This window comes from Sapajus apella, unplaced genomic scaffold (genome assembly GCF_009761245.1).
Source record: "Sapajus apella isolate SASKATOON/1434 unplaced genomic scaffold, GSC_monkey_1.0 scaffold863, whole genome shotgun sequence".
In the NCBI taxonomy this organism is placed as follows: domain Eukaryota; kingdom Metazoa; phylum Chordata; class Mammalia; order Primates; family Cebidae; genus Sapajus; species Sapajus apella.
Window position 1 is genome coordinate 1 of NW_022437789.1, and position 24,702 is coordinate 24,702.

Genomic DNA, 24,702 nt, shown 5'->3' on the forward strand with positions numbered 1-24,702 from the left:
GAATCTATTCCCTCCACTGCACCTGAAGGATTCTTGTAAAATGCTGTATGGCCAGGCCCTTTCCTGCTTTAGAATTGTCCATGTCCTCCTCGTGGTCCTTGGGCTCAGTTCAAGTCCCTGAGTGGCTTCACAGGGCCTCTGCACCAGGCCCCTAGTGTCTCTCTGGCCTCAGGCTCCTGCCATCCTACCTTTCTTTGGATCTCTTGCACAGGACTCTGGACCTTATGCGGACTTTCTTCCGTCTGGCATGTGCGTCCAACTCTTCTGTAAGCCTCCTGATCCCCATCTAGGTGTGATTCCTCCAGGAAGGGCTCCTGCCACCCCTTCCCCCTCCTGGACTGTGGACTAGGTACCAAGCCTAAGTGCTACCTTAGTATCTGGATGGTGTCATCTTTGCCTGTCTGTCCATACAGCCACACTAAATTCTGTAAGGACCTGGCTGGCTTCTGCCCTGTACACACGTGTGGTAGACATCAAGTATTTCTCGAGTAAGTGGATGGGTCTGGGCTGCCAGTCATTTCTGACATCTCCCAGGTGTGGAGTTCACAGTGGATGAGGCTGATGAGGAGGCTGTCCGTGAGGTGACAGTGGTGGCCTTTTTTTCTCTCTTGAAGGTGATTAGAATGACTGGTTTCATGAAGGGCCTCTACACAGACACCGAGATGAAGTCTGATAATGTGAAGGTAGGTTGGAGTCGGGCTTCTCCTGTCGACCCCTCGCTTAATGGATGGGACTTTTTGTCATCCAGGTGGTGTGGTATGTGCCGTTTCTGTGCTGCATGTGGATGGAATACAAGGTCGGTGAATTCATGAATTGATGTATATTCCCTTTCTCATTTCATTTTCTCATTGTGGCAACTGCATGTCATGCTAGTTTTATTCACTGAAAAATGGAATTGGTATTTCAAAGGTTAATGCTAGCCCATCAACTAAATTAAAGGTTTTACTGAATTGATTTTGTTTTGTCAGTAAAGATCAGTATTTCTAGATTTGTTATATATCTAAAAATAGCTTTGTATGTAAACAGAAACTATCCTGTGCCTGTTGAACATAGGATAATGCAAACTCTTCAAAGTATTATAATATTTGTATTTTCAATGGAAATATTTCAGGATAAAGATGCAAAAATCAGCTTCCTGCAGAAAGCCATAGATGTGGTTGTAATGGTTTCAGGAGAGCCACTGTTGGCCAAACCAGCCCGAATTGTGGCCGGCCATGAACCTGAGAGAACAAATGAGCTGCTCCAGATAATTGGAAAATGCTGTCTCAACAAGGTACTGCTACCGCTGTCCTGGCATTTTGAACTTAGTGCCTGAGTAAAAAGCAGTCGGGGGCGAGGGACTCAAACGTGTGGACGGTCTAGGGAAGGACTTTCAGTGGTGTCTGTCAAACGCCGTGCTTCGAATCTGATCCTACCCCTTCTGGAGCCCTAGAGATACAGGAGGAGTAATTTAAAACCGAATAATAAAACAAATAAGTGTTTGTTTGTTATACATAAGTTCTGCAAGCTTTCAATATAAAATCGGGAATGCCGCAGGCACTCTGTGCCCAGTTGGCAGCTGGAGGCTGCAGGCCCAGGCTTCCGTGCCCTCTGGCTTTCTCTTTTTTGGAGCTCCGTTGAGGACAGGTAGCTGCTTCCAGCCAGGGCTGGGGTGTCGCAGGAGTGCTTTTTTTCTTCCCTGGGTCTTGTGGAGGTCTCTGTTCTCTTCCTGCATCTCCAGCCTGTGGTGTCTGCTTACCTGTTGCTCTTCTTTGCTCTCTCTCTCCCAGTTGCTGTTTCAGTTGTACAGGGAGTAGATTTGTTCTTGCCCGAGCTTGTCACAGTGGGCTGGAAACTTGGGTGTCAGGCCTCAGGCTTCTCTGGTTAGGTCCAGCCTGGGCCACGTTTGTCCGAACATTGGAGAAGGTCTTCCCCCAGCGTCTTTCTTTTGAAGGCCAAGTAGTCGCCCATGGAGGAGCAGGTTGGGCTTGTACTGAGAGTACAGTTAATACAGTTTTCCACATACCTAGCGGGTGGTTGGCTGGGGGCTAATCTTAAATGTAATGCACATGGGAAGAGGTGGGTTTCAACCCCCTCAACAGCAGTGGGTCGTGGAGGTATGTAGGGGTGTCCAGCCGACTCCTTGGAGGCCTCGCCCTAGTGCAGGTCCAGCATGCAAGCTTAGAGACTTGGAAACAGATTTTGCTGGTACACTGGCCTCTGTTCCCAGGCTCCCCAGATCCCCTTCCCGGGTCCTTTATGTTGCTTGTCTTTCTAAAAAGCACATCTGACTCCTGTCTCCTCTGCTGAATCTTCTCTGGCTTCCAGTGGCCTTGGGGCCGGGCCAGCTCCATGGCATGGCTTGTGAGGCTCCTGGAGACCTGCTGCTACTTTTCCCCTCAGGTCCTTCTGTCATTCCCCACACCCGAGCCCTCCACTCCAGTCACACGCACCCTGGCATTCAGCCCTGGCCCGCTGTCTCCCGTTGGCCTCGTGCCCTGGTGCCTGCTGGCTTCTTAGTGCCTGAGCTGCCTTCCTCCTCTAGCCTCACCGAGCAACAGTGTGGCGCCTGTGAGCGCCGCCTTGAGCCCAGGCCTCTCCTCCCTCCCAGGCCGACTTGGGTGCCCCTGTAGGCTTCCTACAGGCTGTTGTTTCATTGTTGTGTCTGTCTGTGCCCCCAGTACATGGTGAGTCATTGGCCCATGGAGCCTGGCACGTGGCAGTCACTTTGCGTGTGCTTGTGGAATGAGTGTGTGAGTGAGTGGGACTCCTGACTGGAGATGTCATAGACTCTGGATGGCTGTCAGGGATAATTTTGCATTTGACAGGGCTTGAATTAGATCAGATTTCCCCCCCATAATTTTATTATTGTGTTAAAACCCACATAACATAAAATGTATCATCATAACCATGTTGAAGTGTACACTTCAGTGGTGGGAAATTCATTCATCAAGTTGTGCAGCCATCACCGCTTCCATCTCCAGGACTCTTCATCTTGCAAAACAGACTCTGTCCCCATGAAACACTCACTTCTTCTTCGCCCAGCCCCCGGTCCCTGACAACCTCCATTCTGTTTTCTGTCTCTATGAATCTGACTAACCTGGGGGACCTCAGATGAGTAGAGTCATGGAGTATTTGTCTTTTTTTTTGACTGGCTTATTTTACTTAATATATTTCACTTAATTTCACTTTATGTGCAGTCCGAGTTCTCCAGGTTTACCCATGTTGTGGCATGTGTCAGAATTCCGTCCCTTTTTAAGGCTGAATGATATTCCATTGTAGTGGATCCATTGTATTTTGTTTATCCACTCATCTGTCAATGGTACAGTTTGCACCCACATTTTACCTATTATGAATAATGCCGCTATGAACATGGGTATCCAAGTATCTCTTCAAGACCCTGTTTTCCATTTTTTGGGGGGATAAATACCCAGAAGGGGAATTATTGGGTCATATGGTAAATCTGTGCCTAATTTTTTGAGGAACTGTTATACTGTTTTCCATGATGGCAGCGTCAGTTTACATTAATGCATGAGAGTTTTAATTTCTCCACATCATTGCCAATGCTTGTTGTTTTCTGTTTTTTTAGGAGCAACCATCCTAATAGGTATGAGGTGGTTAGATAAAACCTTAAGGCACTTACGGCTGGGATTCTACGATCCCATTAGAAGTTTAAGGTATTTGTAGAGTTGCATGGGTCAGCTTTATTGACCTTGAACACACACATTCACTTTTGACAGCTTGGGTAGATGGGAACCAGAATTCATTTAGCTTGGGTGGACTTTACTGTTAATGACCGAAGTGCTGAAAGTAATAGTTATCAAGTTATCCTGTGCTTTGTATATAATAGATAACATTTTCAAAACATATTTCATTTTTTGAATCTGTCTCATGAGCTATCTTTGAATGATGATACTCTGTTCCGTCTGCTGATCACATTTCACCTAACACCTCATTTCCTTACGTTTGGATGACAAGCTCTCCAGCGATGATGCGGTGCGGAGGGTGTTAGCTGGAGAGAAGGGAGAAGTGAAAGGACGGGCCTCACTGGCCCCAAGATCTCAGGAACTGGATAATAAGAATGTGCAAGAAGAAGAGTCCAGACTTCACAAAGATACGGAGGTGAATTGCAAGTTGCATGTCTTTGAAAATCAAATAGAGAGTCTTTTTGTGGTTTAGGTAAAAACATTCATAGATGATTTTGTTTTTATTTTTTAGGGTAGAAGAGACTCTGAAATAAAAGAGAGAAGTACAAGCAGAGATCGAAAACAGAAAGAAGAATTGAAAGAAGACAGCAAGCTGAGAGAAAAGGACAAGGGCAAGGAGAAGGCCAAGGAGAATGGTGGAGACAGACACAGAGAAGGGGAGAGAGAGAGAGCCAGAGCCCGGGCCCGGCCAGAGAGTGAGCGGCAGAAAGACAGAGGCAACCGGGAGCGGGACCGAGACCCTGAGCGCGAGAAGGAGACAGAGAGAAAGAGTGAGAAGGGAAAAGAGAAGGAGAGACTGAGAGACAGGGACCGGGAGCATGACTGGGACAAGGGGAAGGACAGGGACAGGCGGAGAGTGAAAAATGGGGAGCATTCCCGGGACCCAGACAGGGAGAAGAACAGAGAGCACGACAAACCCGAGAAAAAGGTAAAGTCTTGCTAAAAACCCCGCCTTTCACTTAGCAAGAGTTTGTGATGGTCTCAAACATGATTTTTATCTTATAATGTGACTAGGAAACTGGTTTCCTTTTATGCCAATTTAAAATTATGACAATCTTGGATTCTCAATAGAAACCCAGAGATACCTGTTTCTTGCCAGTTCTGTTATTTTTGGTTCATCCCTTAACAGAAGTTTATTGTTCAGCTGATCATTTATTAAGGCATTATTCAGTGTGTTTCCAACCTTTTTCTACTTCATGTGCAGGGAGAATTCTGCTGGATCGTGAGCTCCCTAAGAGCATAAGGTTTCACTCATGTTCACTCTTGGATGTCCGGCCTGGTAGAGGGTCTGACACCTAGTAGCTTTGCAGTAGACATTTGGTGGTGGAGAGCATCCAGGCAAGGGATGATGGGCCTTTTAGATCATGAAACTCTAGATGGAATTGATCATTCGATAGTGGTTTCTGAGGTCTCCCTTTGTGGAATTTTGATTTGGGAGTAGTAGAAGATAATTTGGAGGAGGAAGTCAGGAAAATATTATTTAATGCTTGCTCTTTTTAGAGTTTAATGATTCCCCACCAGGCATGTAGAGAAATCAACATTTTTCAGGGTTTGAGCTGATTGGCAAGGTTACCCTTGTCCTTGTCTTGCAGGTATTTTAAGGTGTGTTGCTTCTCCTGTGCATGTCTTCTGTGTCGTTTGTGTTGCTCTTGGTATTGCCATGAAGGCTTTGGAGCAGCCTCTACCTTTAGCATTGCATGCAGTGTTGATGTGCAGTCTGAGTTGTGTGCCTGGTGTCTTTCAGAGCATGGATGTTGCTCAGTTATGAAGGATTAGGGCTGCTTTCAAGGGCTTTTAGGCATTAGCAGATAAGTACAATAAGACCTCAGTTTACTACAATTCTTGTTTAATTAAATTTTCCGGTAAATTTAGGGTTGGCCAGAAAATCCTATTGGTTTCAAAGCGTTTTCTAAATGTGTGGATTCCTTCTGGACCCACTATGTGGGTCCCCTACTCGTTCTTTGGAGGATATAAAATTGTAAAGCATCCTGTGAAGCTGGTGGAAGTCATCATCTCCAGCTGCTAGAGAGGAGGACACTGAGGTTGGAAAGGGTTTAGATCTGCCCCATCGATCTAGCCAGGCACTGAGGGGCAGGCCTGGCTGGTGCTGTGACCCCTTCCTCCTGGGACAGCCATCTTGTCTTGTGGCACTGCGTTTCAGGGTGTGCCTGCCCAGGGGTGGGGGTGGGCACCACAGGACTGACCTGAGAAAATCCTGTAAACCAGGCTTTCTTGTGGGGTCAGTACAAGTCCGTGTTGAGATCTGTGGGTCACAGTGGGAAAGGGGGCGCCTATGAGGAAAGATGGTGGTTTGTTCGTAATTGAGCATGGTGTTTTACAGGGTACTTTGGAGTTTTATTATTTAAAATGTCACTCTTTCCCCCTCCTCTGCACGTCCTGTAGTAATGTACCCTATGCTATGTCTCATAACCTGCCTTTCCTTATGAGTCTTAGAAATTACAAGGACATTCCCCATCTTTTGCTCCTTTTCAGAGGTGTAAGAAAAAGTATTTTTCATGGATCTGATGTTTCTGGGGCACCAGCACATTCTGGTGTATTTTGCTGTCACGAGGCAGCCTAGGAAGGGGCCAGCCTTCCTCAGCTCTCAAGGCCTCTGGCTTGAAGGTCCCCACGTTATGTTCCCTAAAACTGCTAATGAGGCAACTGACTTTTTAAGTTTAGAGAAATAGTTCCAAAGAAAATCTTAGATGCTGATATTTGGGAACATATCAGAGCCAAGTATAATGATGGTTTTGTTTAAAAGCATCTGAGACCATGGCGAAGTGATATTTTCCTACTCGAAGCTGGTGCTTTCTCGGCTGCCATGAGATTTGTGTGGATCTCGCTTGGTGGTTTTGCCTGCCAGGCTTTTCTGTGGACAATCTGGGGGCTTCTTCATTGAGCCGTGTGGATCTGGGAGGCAGCTGCATCCTTTCTTCTGGTAAAAAGTGCCAGGCAGGTGTGAGCTGCTGTGAGATGCCTCTCAAGGAATCCAGTTCCCAGGGACTTCAGTCACGTCTGATCTGGGGAGTCAGGAGACTCATGTTCTAACCCTGGTTAGAGCTCAGTCATTCTTTATTCTCTTCCCCATTTTATTTCTGTCTAGTAGAAAGGGTGGTGAGACCGTAGTCTACCCCATGGGCTTTTGCAAAGAAGAGGTACAATAGTAGATATGAAAACACTCAGAAAATTAAGAGTGCAGTTGAGAGGCCAGGTGCTAGGTTAGACTGGCCCTGTGGGGGTCCCGGGCCCCTCTTTTAACTGCCTCTTTTATGGGTAGCACGTGCGTAGTACCCAGCCTGCAGACATGGGTAATTACTGCTGATACAATCGGATACCTTCATAATTAACTTATGAGGACATTGAATTGTTAAAATATTGAACAGGCATTCTTTGCTTTTCAGTCTTCCTGGAGGAAAATCTCGGTGAAGACAGTCTGTTCTCCTTCTACTCTGAAATGTGTCTTCTAGAGAATTGATTTAAGGCATGAGATGAGATGGTGCTTACGGTTTTTATGTAGTTTATGTTATGAGAATGCCTTCCTCACTTAAAGTCTGAAGCCTTTGCTTAAGAAGTATTGCCCCATTCTATTGATAAAGTTACCTTATGATCAGCAGAGGTGACTGGGAGCAGTTTCTCCGTGGGTGTTTGTTCCTTCCCTCACTTCCGAGTTTCACTGGGATGTTTCCAGGAAGTTTGGCATGGCATAGGGATTTGTGTTCCTGTGTAGCTTCCTGAGAGGCAGGAGTGTTTGAAGTCCTTGCCCACCTACTCTGCCCTTACGGGAAAAGATTTCCCTGCCATTGGCTTGGAAGACTCTTGGGGAATCCAGGCAGCAATAACAGTGGTGGCTAATCAGAGCAGTGTTGAGATGTTCTCATGGGAAGAATGATTTGACTGTTGGTCAGTGTTATAGAAAATATCTTGATGTAATTTTAGATATTATGGATTTGAATAATTCTAAAGTTTGAATTTTTTTTTTTTTTAATAGTCAGCAAGCTCAGGGGAGATGTCTAAAAAGTTGTCAGATGGAAGTTTTAAAGACTCCAAGGCTGAAACAGAGGTAAACTTTAAAAAATAACCTTAAGAGATGTCAACTTGTAGTTGTGTGGGTCTGGTGAATGCTGTGTCCTCCCCTGGTCCACTGAGGCGTGGAGGGAGTGTATGGTCTGGGCCTACCTGTAATAGGTCCATTTTATTTTGTTGTAAAAGTAATGTGTTACGTGCTTTACCTCCTGGTAAAATAGATGGGCGTGTGTATTCTCTGATTTTCTGTGGGGCACTCCTGGGTTTACTTATGCTTTTATATGACAAGTGTGATGTGTGGTATGATAGGGTTGTCATTTTGGGGAGAAGGGGGAGGTGACATTCAGGATGAATCTGGAGGAGACATAAGTCACCAGGCAGACAGGTCCATTGGGAGGGACCCCTCCAACCTCTGCTTGGCCTGTTCAGGACTCCACCATGCATTTCCTGGGGCTGGGGCTGGGTACGGTAGAAGCCCATCATCCCCACGTGGGCCATCTTGTGGAGGTTAGACTCATCCCCAGCAGTAGAGGCCACTGAGAGGTTTAAGCCAACTTTCGTAACCTAGTTTTGCATTTCAGGAAGTATTCAGTAGGCTGCAGGGGAGATGGGTTAGACATAGAGCAGAGGCTGGGAGGCCAGTTAGGAGAGAGAGGTGGTCAGACTGGAACTGTGTCAGTGGAGGGAGGACTAGGATATGCTGTTTTCTCTGATTTGGGTTCTGCTTAAAATACATGTAAACTTTTACCCTCAGAGTTGCTTACAAGTGCATTTAAGTAATTAAGTATATAGCGACAGAAGTGGAGTCCTCGTAAGCACATCTGATAAGAGATTAGTGTTTCTCAAAGTCTGGTGAGTAGGTTGCTGACCTTTCTAGGGCTGTACAAAAAGATGGAATTCTAAATATAGTGCAAAAAAGGTTTTGGCTTCCTTGTAATTGATACTGTCAGGTCTTGAGTCCTTAATTGTATTGAGTTTTTAAAGCATATGGGCACTATTGCTGCATTTCCTACTTGTTCTTCCAAAAGCAGAGCTTGAAAAGTAAATCTGCTTATGATATCGCTGTGTGATACATCAATTAATTTCTTTTCATTCTTTTTTCTTTAAGACTGAGATTTCCACTAGAGCATCCAAGTCATTGACAACAAAAACATCAAAGCGGCGATCCAAAAATTCAGTGGAAGGTACTACAAAACTTGCATATGCAGCTGAAAATATGGATGTTAGTTGTTTTTTGCTTTAATCTCAACATCTAGTAGGAAAGAACTCCTGTGGCTGGAAAACAGACTTGCTGTGTCTGGGCATGAACAGCATGTGGAAATAATGCAGATTTGTGGCCGTTGCACACGCCTGCATGTGTGCTCAAGTATGTGAGCTGATGGCATCAGGGCAGAGTAGCCCTCTTTGCCGGAGATCTGTGTTAAAATCTAAAAGTTGTGATCAAATTTTCATTTTCTGGAAATACTTACCAGCCGTCTTCATTTCAGTGGTTCTGTCCTTTGCATTGGCAGGCTACATTTAATCCTTACACAGGTTGGACATAGAGCACATACATAGGTGGATAATGTTTATGTGTTTAAAAACCACAGAAATGATGATTGAAGTCAGGCTAAAAGCCGGAGCGCAGAGGCCTGGCCTGTGGTTCGCTCAAGGGTAGTACCTCATCATCCTGCCGAACACAAGAGTGCCAGGCACATGCAGGGAAGCCCTGCTGGAGGCCACGGTGTTGAAGGCTTATTTTCCATTGAAGTATGACATTGTTTTGAATGAGCAGCACTAGTTTCCGGAAAGTCATCCTTTTCCTAAATTGTGTAGGTTAAAGAAGGGTGGCAAGACGTAGCAGTGGGAATTTCTCGTAGGAAAGGAGGCTTTCTCAGCCTGCCTCTGTGGGGTAGCTTACGTTGTGGGTTCCACTCTTGCACGAGAATCAGTAGTGTGCTCATGACCAGCTTTGTGCCAGAAGCCTTTGCTCTCTTTTGGTTGACCGCTCTGGGGTAGGTTTCTAGAAGCGCAGTGGCTGGCACAAAGGGCGTGGCATTGCAGCTTCTGCGTGCCCTTAACGGCCCTTCACCCCACACCTTCTCCAGTGTTTTAAAGGCATGCTGATTTTGGTGGATGAAAAACAAAAAGTTAATTGCTAGTGAAATGGTACTTTTTGTTGTATGTGAGTGTTCTGGGCTTGTCTGATCTGCCCGTCCTTTCGTTTGCCTGGGTTCTTCTTGCTGCTGGAGTCTGTGTTCTTACTGATTTGCACACGTGCACTGCATGTTAAGGGCGTCTGCCAATTTGCCGATTTTTGCGTGTGTTTCTTATTTTTTTTCCAGTTTGTTTCTGCTAATTATATTTGGTTTGGTTTCTGATTTGCCTGAGTGTTAAATTGTTAGGTACTTGAGGCCTCTAATCTTTCTTTTGGCAATCTGTCCAGAGATTTGATATGTGAAGATTTGTGTTTTATCATTCATTTTTTCGCTTAATATTTTATCTCTTTAATTCATGATATAAGATGAGGCTCTGAATCTGTTTTGTCAGACAAATTCATCAGAGGTTCCAGGATCGGTTACTAATTAATTGAACGCTTCTCTCCTGCTCTGTGATGCCTTTTGTAGTCTGCGTTATAGGCTTTTTTGTGTGTGGTGGTTTTTACTTCCACTGTTTTATTTTTACTATCAGTTTCCTATCAATGTTCTTTTCAGGAAAGTTTTAAGCCATCTTATTTGCTTATTCTTCCAGGTGAATTTTAAAATCACTTCACAACTCAAAGAATTCCACTCCTGCAAAATGAACAAACTAATGTGAATGTAATTGGACTTGTGTTAAAGATATGCTCTCATTAGGTTAGGAAGATTAGACACCTCTAATTTCAGTCCCCCTCTTTCCAGAACACGTGTGCATGTGCCTGGCTGTGTCTGTTAGTCACAGTGGTTGCTTGCTGGTTTATTTTTAATTTTTTCTTGGAAATGGTATTTTCTCTCATTTAAAAAATGATTATTGTTGGTATGTAGTGGCTTCAGTTTTTTTTTTTTTTTTTTTAGATGGAGTTTCGCTCTGTTGCCCAGGCTGGGGTGTAGTGGCGTGATGTCAGCTCACTGCAACCTCTGCCTCCCAGGTTCAAGCGATTCTCCTGCCTCAGACTCCCAGGTAGCTGGGATTACAGGTGCATGCCACCATGCTGACTAATTTTTTGTATTTCTAGTAGAGGCGAAGTTCCACCAAGTTGGCCAGGCTGGTTTCGAACTCTTTGCCTCAAGTGATCCACCTGCCTCAGCCTCCCAAAGTGCTGGGATTACAGATGTGAACCACTGCGCCCGGCCTGTTGTTGCATCTTAATCCAGTAGATCTTCTGTTGGTTCTTTTGGGTTTCCTAAGCAGACAGTTGTATCATCTGCCCTTTCCTAATCACTTGGGATATTTGCATCTGTGTTTACTGGTGAGCTTGTGCTCTGGGGTTCTTTTGTATCTTAAGAGATTTTATTACCAGACATTTTTGGGTTTTTTGACACTGAGTTTTCTTGAGTTACCAACAGCCCAGTGAACTCTTGTCTTCTCCTCCTGCTAGCCAGGCGCTGACCTCACTGTAGGTCTCCCAGCACAGCTGGCACTCTTCCCGAACATTCTGCCTTGCTTAAGTAGGTTTGCATTTGGGTAAATGCCCAGTTTCCAGAGGTGTGTGAGACACTGGACCTCTGTGTTCTGCTCGAGGGGATGAATGAGCCTTCACTATGGGATGTGAGGGGAGCATGTTTGTTAAACATGCTTAGACTCTTAAAGTCATTCTGGAATCCTGCAGAATCCAGAAGGCATTCTGCATAAGATTATGACAATTTTTGCTTATTCCTAAGTTGTGCATATAGAGCTGATCACTTTGACTTAATGAGGATATTTTAATTTCATTTGTTTGTTAACTGCTTTACATTACAAATTAAGTTTAATATATATTTTCATTGTGCAATTTTATGTCAGGAAGAAGGGACCCTAAAGCCAGTGAAAATAGTCTTTCCCCTGAAAAAGAACATAACTCTTCCCACTATAAAGCTAAGAAGGAGCATACCCTGAAACAGCTCGGTAAGCTGAGTGAGCCATAGTGGAGGCTGTGAGTGAGTGTTGAGAGTTGAAACTTTTGCCGCCTGGTCCTTTGCTTCTGCTTGGTCATTGAACATGTGGAAGTCTGCGAGGGGTGGCTGGATGGGTGTTGCCCTGCTTGCCCTGGGGCCTGAGCTCTAGAACACTGCCTTCGGGCCGGAATGGAGAGGGGCAGAGGGACCTGTTGGCCCCCTGCAGGGCTGCCCCCGACCAGGTGGGAATTTCTTATTCTGAGTCAATCACAGGCTGAAATTGTCCATTTGAGCCTTACTTCATTGATTCTGCAGACATTTATGACTCAGGGATGCATTTTTGCATGTTAGTTTGTGATGACTCTTCAAGGAAAACGAAGCCAAGAGGAGCAGGGATGAGGGGCTGTGCAGGGAGGATGTCTCTGAGGGAGGACATCTGGACAGAGAGCTGACTTGGGCAAAGGAGGACACAGGTGTGCATAGCCTCTGAGCAGAGCCTCTGAGCTGGGGCAGGCTTTCCGGTGTGAGTGGTGAGGCCGGGTAGAGAGAGGAACAGCGATGGGGGAGGGGCTGGGCCAGTAAGCAGGACCCAGAGCTGCTGGTCCTGGTCCACAGCAGCTTTGTGGTTCACAGTGAGTGCATACAGAAGTCCTTGGAGGGTTTTAAGCAGGACAGAGGCAAGATTTGACTTAGGTTTTAGAAGGCCTCCTTTTAAAACTGTGGAGTGGCAGGAATAAAGGCCACAGAGCAGTAAGGAGGGGGCTGTGGCATCCAGATGAGAGGAGGTGATAGTTCAGACGAGTGGTGAGAGCAGCTTGGGTTTACTGTGCTGATGGGTTGGATGCCACTTGCTCGGATGGAAGGAAATCAAAGATGCGATTCATTCTGGGAGGGGTCTAGGTTCCTGGGGGTGACCTTTATTGACGTGGAAGGTTCTAGGAGACGCTGGTTGGTGGAATGGGTGACACTGTTAGGGATTCTGTGTTGACAACAAATTTGAGGTGGCTGTGGACCAACCAAGTAGAAACATCTAGTAGACAGCTGGGTGTATAGACTTGGAGATAGGAGAGAGCTGGGGAAACTGAAGGTAAAAACCAAAAATGGAGAGTTCTAGCATACGAGTGATGTTTACAGCCATGGGCAGTAAGTAGTCCAGGGGCGTGTGTAGGTAGGAAAGGGTGTGGTGAGCTCCGGGGCCTGCTGTGGGCTCCCAGGTCGGAAGGTGGGGGAGGGAGGGGAGAGGAGGAGGAGGGGGAGAGAGGAGGAGGAAGGGGAGGGGGAGAGAGGGAGAGGAGGGGGAGGGGGAAAGAGGGGGAGGCAGGGGAAGGGGAAGGGGAGGAAGGAAAGGGGGAGGAGGGGAAGGGGAAGAGGAGGAGGAGGAGGAGGAAGAGAAAAAAAGATGGAGGAGGAGGAGGAAAGATGGAGGATCATCCTCACAAAGGAAACAGAAGTCCAACAAGTTGGAGGAAAACTTGGAGAGGAAGAAAGTGTTAGGGAAGGAGAGGGGGCTTCTTGTCAAGCTCTAATGTGAGGGAGTCATGTGGAGGCTGAAAATTGGCCATTTAGTTGACGAGACAGTTTGCTGGTGACCTTCGTATATCCCCTATAAACCCCAACTAAACCAAACACAAAGTCTTTTACAGTATTTTAATCTGTTGTTAACTATTTTATGTCAGGAAGGAAGGAGGATAATATTTCAGCTAAAATTTTAGACTCCATAGTGTCTGGAATAAATAACGAGCCAAATCAGGAAATAACAACTTCAGAAATCGGTAAGAAAAATAGATTCTTTAGTTTCAATTCCTTACCCCTTTAATGTGAATGGCTATGTCTCAGTGTAGTTATACATTTAAAAAAAATTATTCTAAACACTTTTATGTTCATCAGACTTTTTCATGATGTACTGAAGATTGGAAATGACTTGAGGTTTTACTGCTTTAATATGCTAAGTTACGTCACTTTATTAACTCAGCTTTAAGTTAATTGATGCCTTTTTGGTACATAGCTTATGTTTACATTTCAGTCAAAATGGTTTCTTAATTTTGCTGCTGGGATTTCACAGTGGTGTGGGTGATGACATAGAGAAACGGTTTTTCTGTCTTCATCCTGCCCTGCTATATTCTTCTCAGAAAATGCTCGCAGTAGAGATGTTTAAAGTGCTTCTCAGGCACTGGGGAAGCCGGCCTGTCACAGCCAATCATCCTGCTGGCTCAGAGGGGATGGGCCTTGGTTCAGTATCAGTAACTGCGGTCATCTGTGACTACAGATGGAATTCTTCGGAAATACTCGAATTCTTCAGTTGCATTTAAGGAAAAAATAGTGTAAAATTAGACTTTAGGGGGAGATAAGATTTTTGCTAGGCCCAGCTTGCCTTGTATCTGTCTGACTTTGATGAATTCTGAAGTGTAGCTGGAATGCCGATGGGTACACCTTTCTTTCTCTGCATGCATTCCCCTCAGAGCTGGCACTTCTAGGATTGGGCGTGATTGGTACAGCAGCTGCAGTGTGAAAGGTGATCTGTGGTTATTTTATTCCAAGTAGGGCGATTGTATGGGAGTTACCTGGGTCTTTGGTAGCATGGGATGGTGCAGTAAACGGTGACTGAGTTGGAGCAGGGGTTTCCTCTGAAGAGAGCCCTTGCCACGTGGAAATGCATGTTATAGCTCAACCGTATCTTGTGATGTATGTTTTCTTTTTGTGGGAGCTTTCCTCATCCCCAGGCATCTGTGGGGAAATGCCCAGACGCTCTGCGGTCCTGTACGCAGGAGAGGTCAGCAGGCAGTGGCAAAAGCCTGAGGGGTAGACTGCTGGGAGCCCCCATCCGGGTAGCTGGGAACCCATCTCTGAGACCGCTGGGGCAGTTCCCCACCATCTGCTTACCTGTCTCATGACCTTAGCCAGCCACGTGAGGGGGTTCTCTGAGCCACAGTTTCCTCATCATAAATGGGTATAAAGAGACCTGCCTGAGGGTGAAGGAGGTGATGTCCATAAGGTGGTGGCTCGTCCCAGGCACGCTGCGGTCTAACCTGCTTTATCACAGGTCACCTCAGCTGAACTGCCAGCCCCGGATCAGGGCGAGACAGCGCTCATCCTGAGATGGGCAGTGGATGTAGAACAAATTGAAAGCATTCTCCAGACAGGTAGTGAGCACTGTGTAGGTAATATCCACAGGTGTGAGATAGCACAAGCCCCCCGCAGTGAGAAGCAGAGACTCTAACTGTGGGTTCTGGGTTCAGCTTTTTGCAGAGATAGGGATGGAGCCTGATGCCACCTGCTGAGGAGCAGAGTCTCTCCGTCGGTGGTGGTGTAGGGATGGGTGGCCGTGCTGGGGGTCGGGAACAGTGGCCAGGAGCAGAGCCTGCGCTCTGGAGAGACTCCTGGTCCATCCTCTCTCTCCTTCCCCACCCTGGCCCTGTTCCCTTGGGGTCCTGCCATGGCGCGGGCCTGGGCTCTCTGTCCTTGCAGTCGAAGGTGTTGCCTTGCAGTGGCCATGGTTAACATTTGGAATTCAGAGTTTGCTGGCAGTTGTTACAGTTCCTTGATTTCTTCATTGAGGGTGAACCCCAGGTGCACTGCCATTGGGTCTGGTTAGCAAGCCGGTCCTCACAGTACTTCTTAGTGCTTCAAAGAAAAGTCCACATTGTCAAAGAAAGCTGGCCTGTGTTGCAATGACGGACCCAGCCCTAGCGAGCCCTGTGCCCATAGTCTGGGTCATCATCAGAGAATTTGTGGGGTTTATGTTATCCTTTTGATTTTTTGGGTGGATTAAAGAGTTTGGCTGGGCGCCGGTGGCTCATGTCTGTAATGCCAGCACTTTGGGAGGCCAAGGTGAGTGGATCACAATGTCAGGAGTTCAAGACCAGCCTGGCCAACATGGTGAAACCCTGTCTCTACTAAAAATACAAAAAATTAGACAGGTGTGGTGGCAGGCGCCTGTGGTCCCAGCTATTCGGGAGGCTGAGGCAGAGAATTACTTGAACCTGGGAGGTGGAGGTAGTGAGCTGAGATCGTGCCGCTGCACTCCAGCCTGGGCGACAGAGCAAGACTCTGTCTCAAAGAGTTCAACGAGGAACTTACGCATTTCTTTTTGAAAACATGAACAATTTCTTCCTGTACTTCAGTTGTTATGCAAGATGTAAGCTGTGCTTTTTTCTCTTTACAATTGTGTGACACTTCCAAGTTTTTCTGGATCATTAAGCCAGGTCTTTATTTTGCTTAGTTTTCCTCATTTCATGTTTGCTTAATTGTTTAAATATTTTTATTGTGAAAAATAAAAGTAGAAAGAGTACAACTAATGTCCATATACCTCTCACCTAGATTCACTAGTTCTAACATTTTTGCCATTTTGCTTAATGTACAGTTACGTGTGTGTGTATATATGTATTTCTTGAGACGGAGTTTCACTCTGTCACCCAGGCTGGGGTACAGTGGCACAACCTGAGCTCACTGCAACCTGCGCCTCCTGGGTTCAAGCGATTCTTTTGCCTTAGCCTCCTGAGTAGCTGGGACTAAAGGCACCTACCACCACGCGCGGCTACTTATGTATATTTTTGAGACAGGACTTTGCTCTGTCACTGAGCCTGGAGTGCAGCGGTATGATCATAACTCACTGCAGTCTTGAACTCCTTGGCTCAAGTGATCCTCCTGCCTCAGCCTCTCGACTAGCTAGGACTACAGGCATATGTCACCATGCCTAGCTAATTTTTTTTTTTTTTTTTTTTTTTTTTGTAGAGAGGGCATCTGATTTTGTTGCCTGGGCTGGTCTTGAACTCCTGGGCTCAAGTGATCCTTTCACCTCAAACTCCCAAAGTGCTGGGATTACAGGCATGAGTCACCATACCCAGCATATAGTTACATATTTTAATGACCTGTTTCAAAATATGTTAAAAACATCCTAACACTTTGTCTGTAAATACTTCAACATGCAGCTTAAAAAAAATTACATTCTCCTACATAGACACAAAAGTACATTCTCCTACATAGACACAAAAGTGTTGTCTAACTCAACTCAGTTATTACTTCCTGATAGCATCTGAATCCCAAGCTGTATTCTCTTTGTCCCAGAAATGTTTTTTTCTTTTTTTTAAACACTGGCTATTTGATCACATTTAACTCAGTGTAGCTAAAATTCGTGCAGAGCACTGGCAGAATGACGATCTCTTGCAGTTGTATTGTGGGCCCAAGTCTGATTAGTTTCAATAACAGTGACTGATAGGGACCGGCCCTTCCAGCCGGCCCACAGGGCTCCTTGCTTTATGCACAAGATCTCATTTGACTCAGGATGGCTCCATGAGGTGGGCAGGCCAGACTGCGGCCCAGGAAGGCTGAGGGGTCTGACCAAGGTGTAGCCCGTGGAGAGAGGGAGCACCAGTGTTCCACCCTAGGGAGTCTTGAGCCAGGGCTCACATTCTTACCTACAAGGTTCCTTGGTTACCAGGTAGTTCCAGACAATAGATTGTGCTTATGCTGTGATTCTTTTTTTTTTTTTTTTTTTTTTCCAATTTATAGCCATTTTTATTTTATTTTATTTTATTTTTGAGATGGAGTCTCGCTCGCTCTGTTGCCAGGTTGGAGTGCAATGCCACGGTCTTGGCTCACTGCAACCTCTGTCGCCTGGGTTCAAGTGATTTTCCTGCCTTAGCCTCCTGAGTAGCTGGGATTACAGGAGCCTGCCACCAGGCCCAGCTAATTTTGTATTTTCAGAAGAGATGAGGTTTCGCCACGTTGGCTAGGCTGGTCTTGAATTCCTGACCTCAGGTGATCAGCCTGCCTTGGCCTCCCAAAGTGCTGGGATTACAGGCGTAAGCCACCGAGCCTGGCTATCATTTTCATTTTATAAGTGCATTATTTATTTTTTAAAAGCTATTATTTGACAGATTGGTTAATCCCTTCTCTGTGATTAAAAGTTGATTCTACAGTGTGGTATCGTTAGTGAGCGTATAGTCTGTTTTCATGTTGTGTCTCTTGGTGTGAACCTGGGGTTTAGTAAAGCTTACATAAGAATACTACTGGAACTTTGGAAAGGTAAAATTGTGCAGAGTGTCGTTGGTCTCTGAATTACAGAATGAAGATAACGCATTTATAATTTACTTACTGTGATGGTGGTGGGTATGGTAGAGTATGGAAAATATTTGACACTTAGAAATCAAGTATACAACTTAAAATGATTAGTGTTTTCTTGAGCTAGAATTGCCAAGCTTATGTTGATTTTTATTTTTTTTGTTAAGAACTTAATATTTCATGTTTATTCTCTGGTTACCCTGTATAAAGTATAAATAACTATTTGAATCAGACTATTTAAGTCAGCAACATTTTCATAGATTGATAAAAATGTCTTTATAAAATTATATTTCATCTATTTTATGTAGTTCTATTACATTATAAATAAGACAGTTGGTAGTTAATGTCAGGTTGATTCTGATATAAGCTGTTTTGAATAGTTTGAAGAAATTATAAGATTGTGTTTCAGGAAAGGGAACATTTTTCCAGTTTTATTTTTGTCTCTTAGTTTCTTTTTAGAGTGGCAGGTCCTTTAACTATGGGCTAGTTTTCTAGCTCTGGGTCCTGTTGTAATTTAGAACCTGTTCCTCTAGCCCCTTCCCCGGCCCCTATATCCCCTGTTTTTCCAGACAGGATCTCACTCTTACACCCAGGCTGGAGTGCAGTGGCACAATCATGGCTCACTGCAGCCTCATCCTCCTGGGCTTACGTGATTCTCCTGCCTCAGCTTCCTGGGTAGCTGGGACTACAGGCACCTGCCACCACTCCTAGCTAATTCCTAGCTAATTTTTATACATATGAGGTTTTGCCAGGTTGCCCAGGCTGGTGCCTTCCTTGGCCTCCCAAAGTGTTGGGACTACAGGCATGAGCCACTGCACTCGGCCCTTTTTTTTTTTTTTTCTAGATAGGGTTTTACTTTGTTCCCTGGCCTGGAGGACAGTGGCGTGATCATAGCTCACTGCATCTCCCAACTCCTGGACTCAAGTGACCCCTCCCACCTTGGCCTCCTGAATAGCTGGGACTATACAGGTGTGTGTACCCATGCCTGGCTAGTTTTTGAAATTTTATATTTTGTGTGGAGACAAGGTCTCCCTATCCCTATGTTGCGTAGGTTGTCTTTACATTTGGGCTCAAGTGATCCTCCCACCAAAGACTCCCAAATTGCTGGGATTATAGGTGTGAGCCACTGTGCCGAGCCTGTGTTCGTTTTTCATAGCAAAAATATTTTCTCAGGTATTTGGTATTTTTTCTGTCTTCATAAACTTTGGAACATCAGTCAGTAATTAGTAGGCAGGTATGTGGAAGTTTTCAATATGGCCAGGACTGTGCACTGTGTCCAAAATATTTTTCTTTTCTTCCTGCGTTCCTGAAACAGCCACCTACTTGCAGCCTCTCAGCTGCTGGGTCTGGCTCTAGTGTGGGGCGAGTGGAGACTGGCAGTGTCAGGTAGCTCCAGAAATGGGGGCGGGGACAGCCTATTCCTCCTGGCCCAAGCAGACCCAGGACACACAGTCTGGGGTTTTCTTTCCCCTTCACCTAATTGCAGAGCCACCCATGGGGAAGGAACATTCTAGATGCATGTTTTCTAAAAACTGCCTTTGGTGAATCCTTTGTAAACTCGCAGTGTGGGAAGACGTAGATAAGTGAGCATGCTCTGTGTTAACGAAGCCGCTGATCACCGGCCCTTTGGTGTACAGTCTTAATGACTAATTTCAAACTGTTTTATGTCAGGAACAAAAGAAGCTAATATTAACTCAACTAGTATTTCAGATGATAAGTCAGCTAGTCTGTGGCGTGAGAATATTGAGCCCGACCCTGCAGTGAAGCAGAAAGGTAAGAATGGTCCTGTTTTGTCCTCTTCTGGCGAGAGCAGTCAGCCTTCCAGAGCCTTCTTCCCAAAGGGCCACAGCCCAGAGCTCAAGGCTTTCCCTTGGATCTGAACGTGGCGAGTGATTCACTTCTGGCTTTTTGCATAAACTAGAATCTAACACAGTGGTTTCTTGATAACGTGAGACCCACTCGTGCTCCTCTGTGCTTTGTGAGTGAGAGGAGGTGGCATGGTTCATCACTCGGGAGGTGTCATGAGTGATCCCTGAAGTTTCAGGGTCACTGCTTGGAGAGCCCCACGGGCCAAGCAGTGTGCCACCCACACTTCATGGTCACGGTGCTGTGGCCACCATAATTTTTCTGTCATTTTTTTTGAATGTTGAATTATACCTCAGTGACATTTTACTTTCATCATAAATTTTCTCAGCCCTAAAAAAAACTTTGGTAAAATAGCCATTCAGTGTTTGTGTTTTAAGGCCTTGGAGCTCCTAACAGGCCTGCAGGGGTGCCGGTGCCCAGGGAATCAAGGCTTGTGCAGGCGGCAGCGACAGGGTGGGGTGTGGCTGATGCTTGTTGATTCCTTCAAACAGAAAATACCTGTCCAAGGCCTATGACATGTCAGCCCTGAGGCCGGGAGTGCATTGGCCAGTGAAGTCAGACTGGCCCTCTGCCTTCCTGGTGCAGATGAGGCTGCAAGATTCACTGAAACCATTTGATGAAGTGGCATTCTGGGGCAGGAGGGGCTTTGGGTGGTAAGGTTGGCCCAGGGAGCCTGCAGGGCAGAAGGGATTTATAAACCAGGATCCTAGCTGGGACACAACTGCATCAGGGCTGCCTCAGCCCAGAGGAAGCGCAGAGCCAGGTCCCTGTGCCACTTTATGGAGTTTAGCCATTATTGGAAGAGCAGCAGGAGGCTAATCATATCTTTAGGAGGAGCAGTATAATGATATTTAGATTTTAACGAGCGGCCATGTTAATTAGGGAGGATTAAAAAGAGTGTCCAGAGAAGAGAGAGAGAGAGAGAGAGAGAGAGAGAGAGGCCTGGACTGTGGAGGAGCTCCAGGAACAGAGAAGGGATTCCAGGGCTGCTGGCACGTGTTGGAGGAGCTGGCCTGGAGCGTGGAGGGAGACCACAGGCTAGAGAGGAGCTGTGAGAGTTGCTGGCGCCGGTGATGGCGGGAGCCTGGGTGGGGACGAAGTCACCTGGGACAAAACCATGAGAGCAGGAGCTGGCAGAGCACTGGTGCCATGGAAGCACAGGCTTCAGGGAGGAAGCTGTGTGCCGTGTGGCAGGTGCCTTGGGTTCTGGGTGACGGGGACTGGAAGCCTCCATGGAAAGGTAGAGAGTTTACTGTGCTCACTTTCCTTCTGGGTATCAGCTTTGTGGTTGAATAACTGCGCCTCTCAGGAACCTTTCTGTGAGCTCAGTGACCCAGAGTCTGTCCCCAACCCCCTGGTGTTTTAAAGAAAGAGCTGGGGGTTTGCAGCTGGGTCTGCTGCCCACCCCCAGGTTGCTGGTCTCTGCTAAGCACATGCTCCAGGCTGCGCAGCCATGAGTAGAAGATTTGCTCTTGGTCCCGAGCAGTCCCGTCCCACGGTTGAGCTAAGTCCTCCAACCCCGTTTCCCCAGAGTGCTGGGGTCTCTGAAACTGCCCTTCTAGTGGCACTATCTGGGACCACATTCTCTAGGCCCCTCCTAACCACTGTGCCCTCCAGTCCCCTAGGCCCTGGAGGGTGCCAGGCTGCCCACTGTGCTGTGGCATTGTGGGGCGTGACCTCTGGAGGCTCCCAGGCCCACACTAATAGGGTCCTCTAGAGCCTCCCGGTTCCCCTTGATCTACAAGCTTGGCCACTCTCCCCCTGCCAGAGCCCCCCTCTTTAGGGCAGCGTTTATGAGCTCGTGACTGTTACGCTCACGAAAAGTTCTCCTGCGAATAAACGAGCCAGAAGTGTCTGGAGTGCTTGCTCCTCACTCTGTTGGGTGTAGACCCTCAGAATAACCCAGGATGCTTTCTCGAGGCTGTGTGAACTGTCCCTGTCTGGGGTGGAGCCATGTTAAATGAGGAGTTGTGTCTGCCCGTGTAGTGTTCTGGGTTGTCTTGGGAATCCATGTTCTTTCCGCTCTTCTGCAAGTGCATTCATGCATGTTGAGAGTGTGAAACAGAGATTTTCCACCTGTGGTTTTGAATCCACCCCACCCCTGTGGTGCCACTGCTCATTTACTTTGACTGTTTAGGTTACATTTGTCCCCAAGACTCAGCACTTGAAGGAAAAGGATCATGGGTGAAGGTGCAGAGGTGGGCCTGTGTTGAGCTGGGAGATTTTCTTCTGCTTCAGGAGCTGATGGAAAAATACCGATTATGTCTATAAGATGGCTGTTGCTGGCTATCTCCCAGTCTTAGGAACGGCTGGGATTTAGCTGGCCGGGTTCAGACTGTCGCATCATTGCCTCACATTTAGATGCTTTTCTGTGGCTCTGGCTTTGTCAATTCTTGTCTCATGAACTTGTTAACTTCCTCTCTCCGATGTGCTGTCTCCACACCCCTGTGTCCTGTTTCCATGTAATACCATTTTATGATGCACGGTGTGTTTACGCTTTGTTTTTCCATCTTTGAAAATAAAACAAAATGGCAATAGGGACATCAGAAAAGCGGTTATGAGGGAATGATCTTTTTTTCTAACAGACATCGACAATTATGTACAATGTGCTCTTTCTCTAATTCTGTTCTCATCGTTTACTATATTGAGGTTCACTTACACTAAAGTTAATTTTCTGCTGTGCTTTTTTTTTTTTCAGGCGACTCCGCCAGTGATGCAGGTGAGGAATGGCCTTAGGCACCTGTGTGTCACATCAGGATGCATGTTGTGAATGTAAACATGGGCTCGAAGATTTATGTTTTATGAAGTGCATTAGTGAAAGTAGCTTAGTTTATGGAAACAGATGTTAACTACCCTAATTTAATTTGAGATTTAATTTGTATGTTTTAAGTTTGCAAAGAATACATTTCAGGATTTTTCCCAGAATATAAAGTATGGTTCTAATATTCAAATTCTGACTATTTTCTAAATTATTAATTTCTTTTACTTTAAGTAGTGGAGTAAACTTAATTGTCTTAATAGTTTAGGCCTTATTATTTACCGCTTAATTCTTTTTATCAAAATGAAGAAAACTTTGTTCACATTGGAAACATAATATGGTACATACCAATGTAGAAAAATCAAAAAATGCAGAAGAACATAAAGAACAAAACTTAACAGCACTGGTAATTCCACTGCTTATAACTTAAATGAATATTCTTCTAGAACCCTCTCTCTCTGCATATATATGTGTACATATATAATTTTTAGATATATTACTGTACTGGATTGTTTCACACAAAAGGGACTAGCATGTGGCTGTACCATAATTTACTTAGTTACCGGTTAATTGTCAATACTATCAATGATGATAAGTGAATATCTTGACATGTGTTCATTTCTCCTCTTGGGTTATATTTCCTTTAAGTGTGGAGTTGATCAGCCTGCCTTTCGAATTCTATTTCTGAAGTAGTTGAACCCGTTTGTATTTCCTGGGCTTGAGTGTACCCATTTTCCCAAATCTTCACCAAGCTTAGATATCAGACTTCGGTTTTATCTTCAACAACATGATTGATGGAAAAATTGCTCATTTGTATTTGCAATTACAAATGTATTTGATTGCAAATAACTGCAAATACAAACGCAAAAAGAATTTTCAAATGGTTGTCAGTGTGTTTTTTCCTTTGTGAATTGCTAATTGATTGTCATTTGTTTAGAAGGAGACGCTGGACCTGCTGGCCAAGATAAGACTGAGGTGTCAGAGATTCCAGAAATTCCTAATGAGCTTTCATCCAGCATCAGGTCTGTGTGCTTTTAATCCCTTTCCCTCAGCAGTGACCACACCCAGGACGCTGCTATGTTTCTCTTTCTACTTCTTGCTGTTTATTTAGCACTTGAGCTAACTTACGAGGAATTACTTGTAGAGAATAGAAAAAAGTAGATCATTTTTCTGTACCTCAGTTATATAACCATATGCAGAATATTTTGGAGATTTAGGGGAATTCAAAATTATGTCTGAATTATGTCATGTTTTGATTAATGATAGTAGTGCTATTTCCTTGGTATTTTGAAATGACTGAAAATATAGTTTAAAAGATGGACACTTTCTGGTTGGTTGGGTTAACGGGACATTCTTCCTCTTCTGCAGAATAGTGTGTCCTAACTAGCCCTTGATTATGGTCTGGAGATGATTTTCCACTTTGAAATGTGTAAGCCTTTCATACTCCTTTTTTGGTTTTCTGATATTTGGGTTTAGAAAAATTCCTCGGCCTGGGAGTGCAAGACCAGCACCTCCCCGGGTCAAACGGCAAGACAGCGCGGAAGTGTTACCGCTGGAGAGGTAAGGCTGGCTCAGCAGGGCAGTTCGGTTACATAGTGTGTTCTCCCCTGGGCACAGTGCCTCCACTGAGCGATGGGAGAGGGAGGCCACAGATGGTGCTGGAAACTTGGTGTCGAGGAATGAAAAGTGAGGTAGACTCTTGCCTCACACCATAGGCCAACAGGCTTAGCAGATGGATGAAAGAGGAAAGCCCCTCATGCATGTAAAATTAAACCTTAACATCCATGGGAAAGTGTTGGACTGCATTTCTCTGATCTCTAGGTTGAAGACTTGCTGCTTCTGTTTTTTTTTTTCCTGAGATGGCGTTTTGCTCTGATGCCAAGCTGAAGTACAGTGGTGCGATTTTAGATCACCGCAGCCTCTGCCTCCTGGGCTCAAGCGATTCTCCTGTCTCAGACTCCTGAGTAGCTGGGACTACAGGCATGCCCCACCATGCCCAGCTAATTTTTGTATTTTTAGTAGAGGCAAGGTTTCACGATGTTGGCCAGGATGGCCTCAATTTCTTAACCTCGTGATCCGCCTGCCTCGGCCTCCCAAAGTGCTGGGATTACAGGCGTGAGCCACCGTGCCTGGCCTCTAGATTTGAAGACTTTCTAAGCATGAAAACAATGCTGAGGAAAAAGTAGGGGAAATTTAGGGGCTTATTTGCACAAAAATAAAAAATAGAAGATGGTCAAAATGTTATAAGCAGGCT

At 45.6% G+C, this 24,702-nt stretch overlaps 1 protein-coding gene across 5 annotated transcripts; it reads left to right on the forward strand.

Moving 5' to 3' along the window:
* Positions 1–24: 24 nt before the first annotated feature.
* LOC116546407 (TRAF3-interacting protein 1-like) lies at positions 25–24,323 on the forward strand. Of its 5 annotated transcripts, XM_032272682.1 has the most exons (12): positions 25–683; positions 1,112–1,273; positions 3,958–4,101; positions 4,198–4,614; positions 7,678–7,749; positions 8,821–8,896; positions 11,673–11,774; positions 13,441–13,536; positions 19,496–19,597; positions 22,389–22,409; positions 23,386–23,470; positions 23,925–24,323. In XM_032272682.1, exons 1-12 carry the CDS (start codon positions 624–626, stop codon positions 24,010–24,012), a joined length of 1,425 nt encoding a protein of 474 aa, XP_032128573.1. In that variant the 5' UTR covers positions 25–623; the 3' UTR covers positions 24,013–24,323. The 5 variants fall into 5 exon arrangements, with proteins under 5 accessions (XP_032128573.1, XP_032128574.1, XP_032128576.1 ...); XM_032272683.1 differs by lacking the exon at positions 13,441–13,536 and having other exon boundaries at positions 27–683; positions 23,925–24,321; XM_032272685.1 differs by lacking the exons at positions 11,673–11,774; positions 13,441–13,536 and having other exon boundaries at positions 29–683; positions 23,925–24,318.
* Positions 24,324–24,702: the final 379 nt, after the last annotated feature.

Excerpts from the sequence above, each read along its gene's own strand:
- LOC116546407 (XM_032272682.1), top strand. The coding sequence starts at position 624 with ATGACTGGTTTCATGAAGGGCCTCTACACAGACACCGAGATGAAGTCT. Across the intron at positions 684-1,111 it reads TGAAGTCTGATAATGTGAAG|GATAAAGATGCAAAAATCAG; the intron begins GTAGGTTGGAGT and ends GAAATATTTCAG. Across the intron at positions 8,897-11,672 it reads ATCCAAAAATTCAGTGGAAG|GAAGAAGGGACCCTAAAGCC; the intron begins GTACTACAAAAC and ends ATTTTATGTCAG.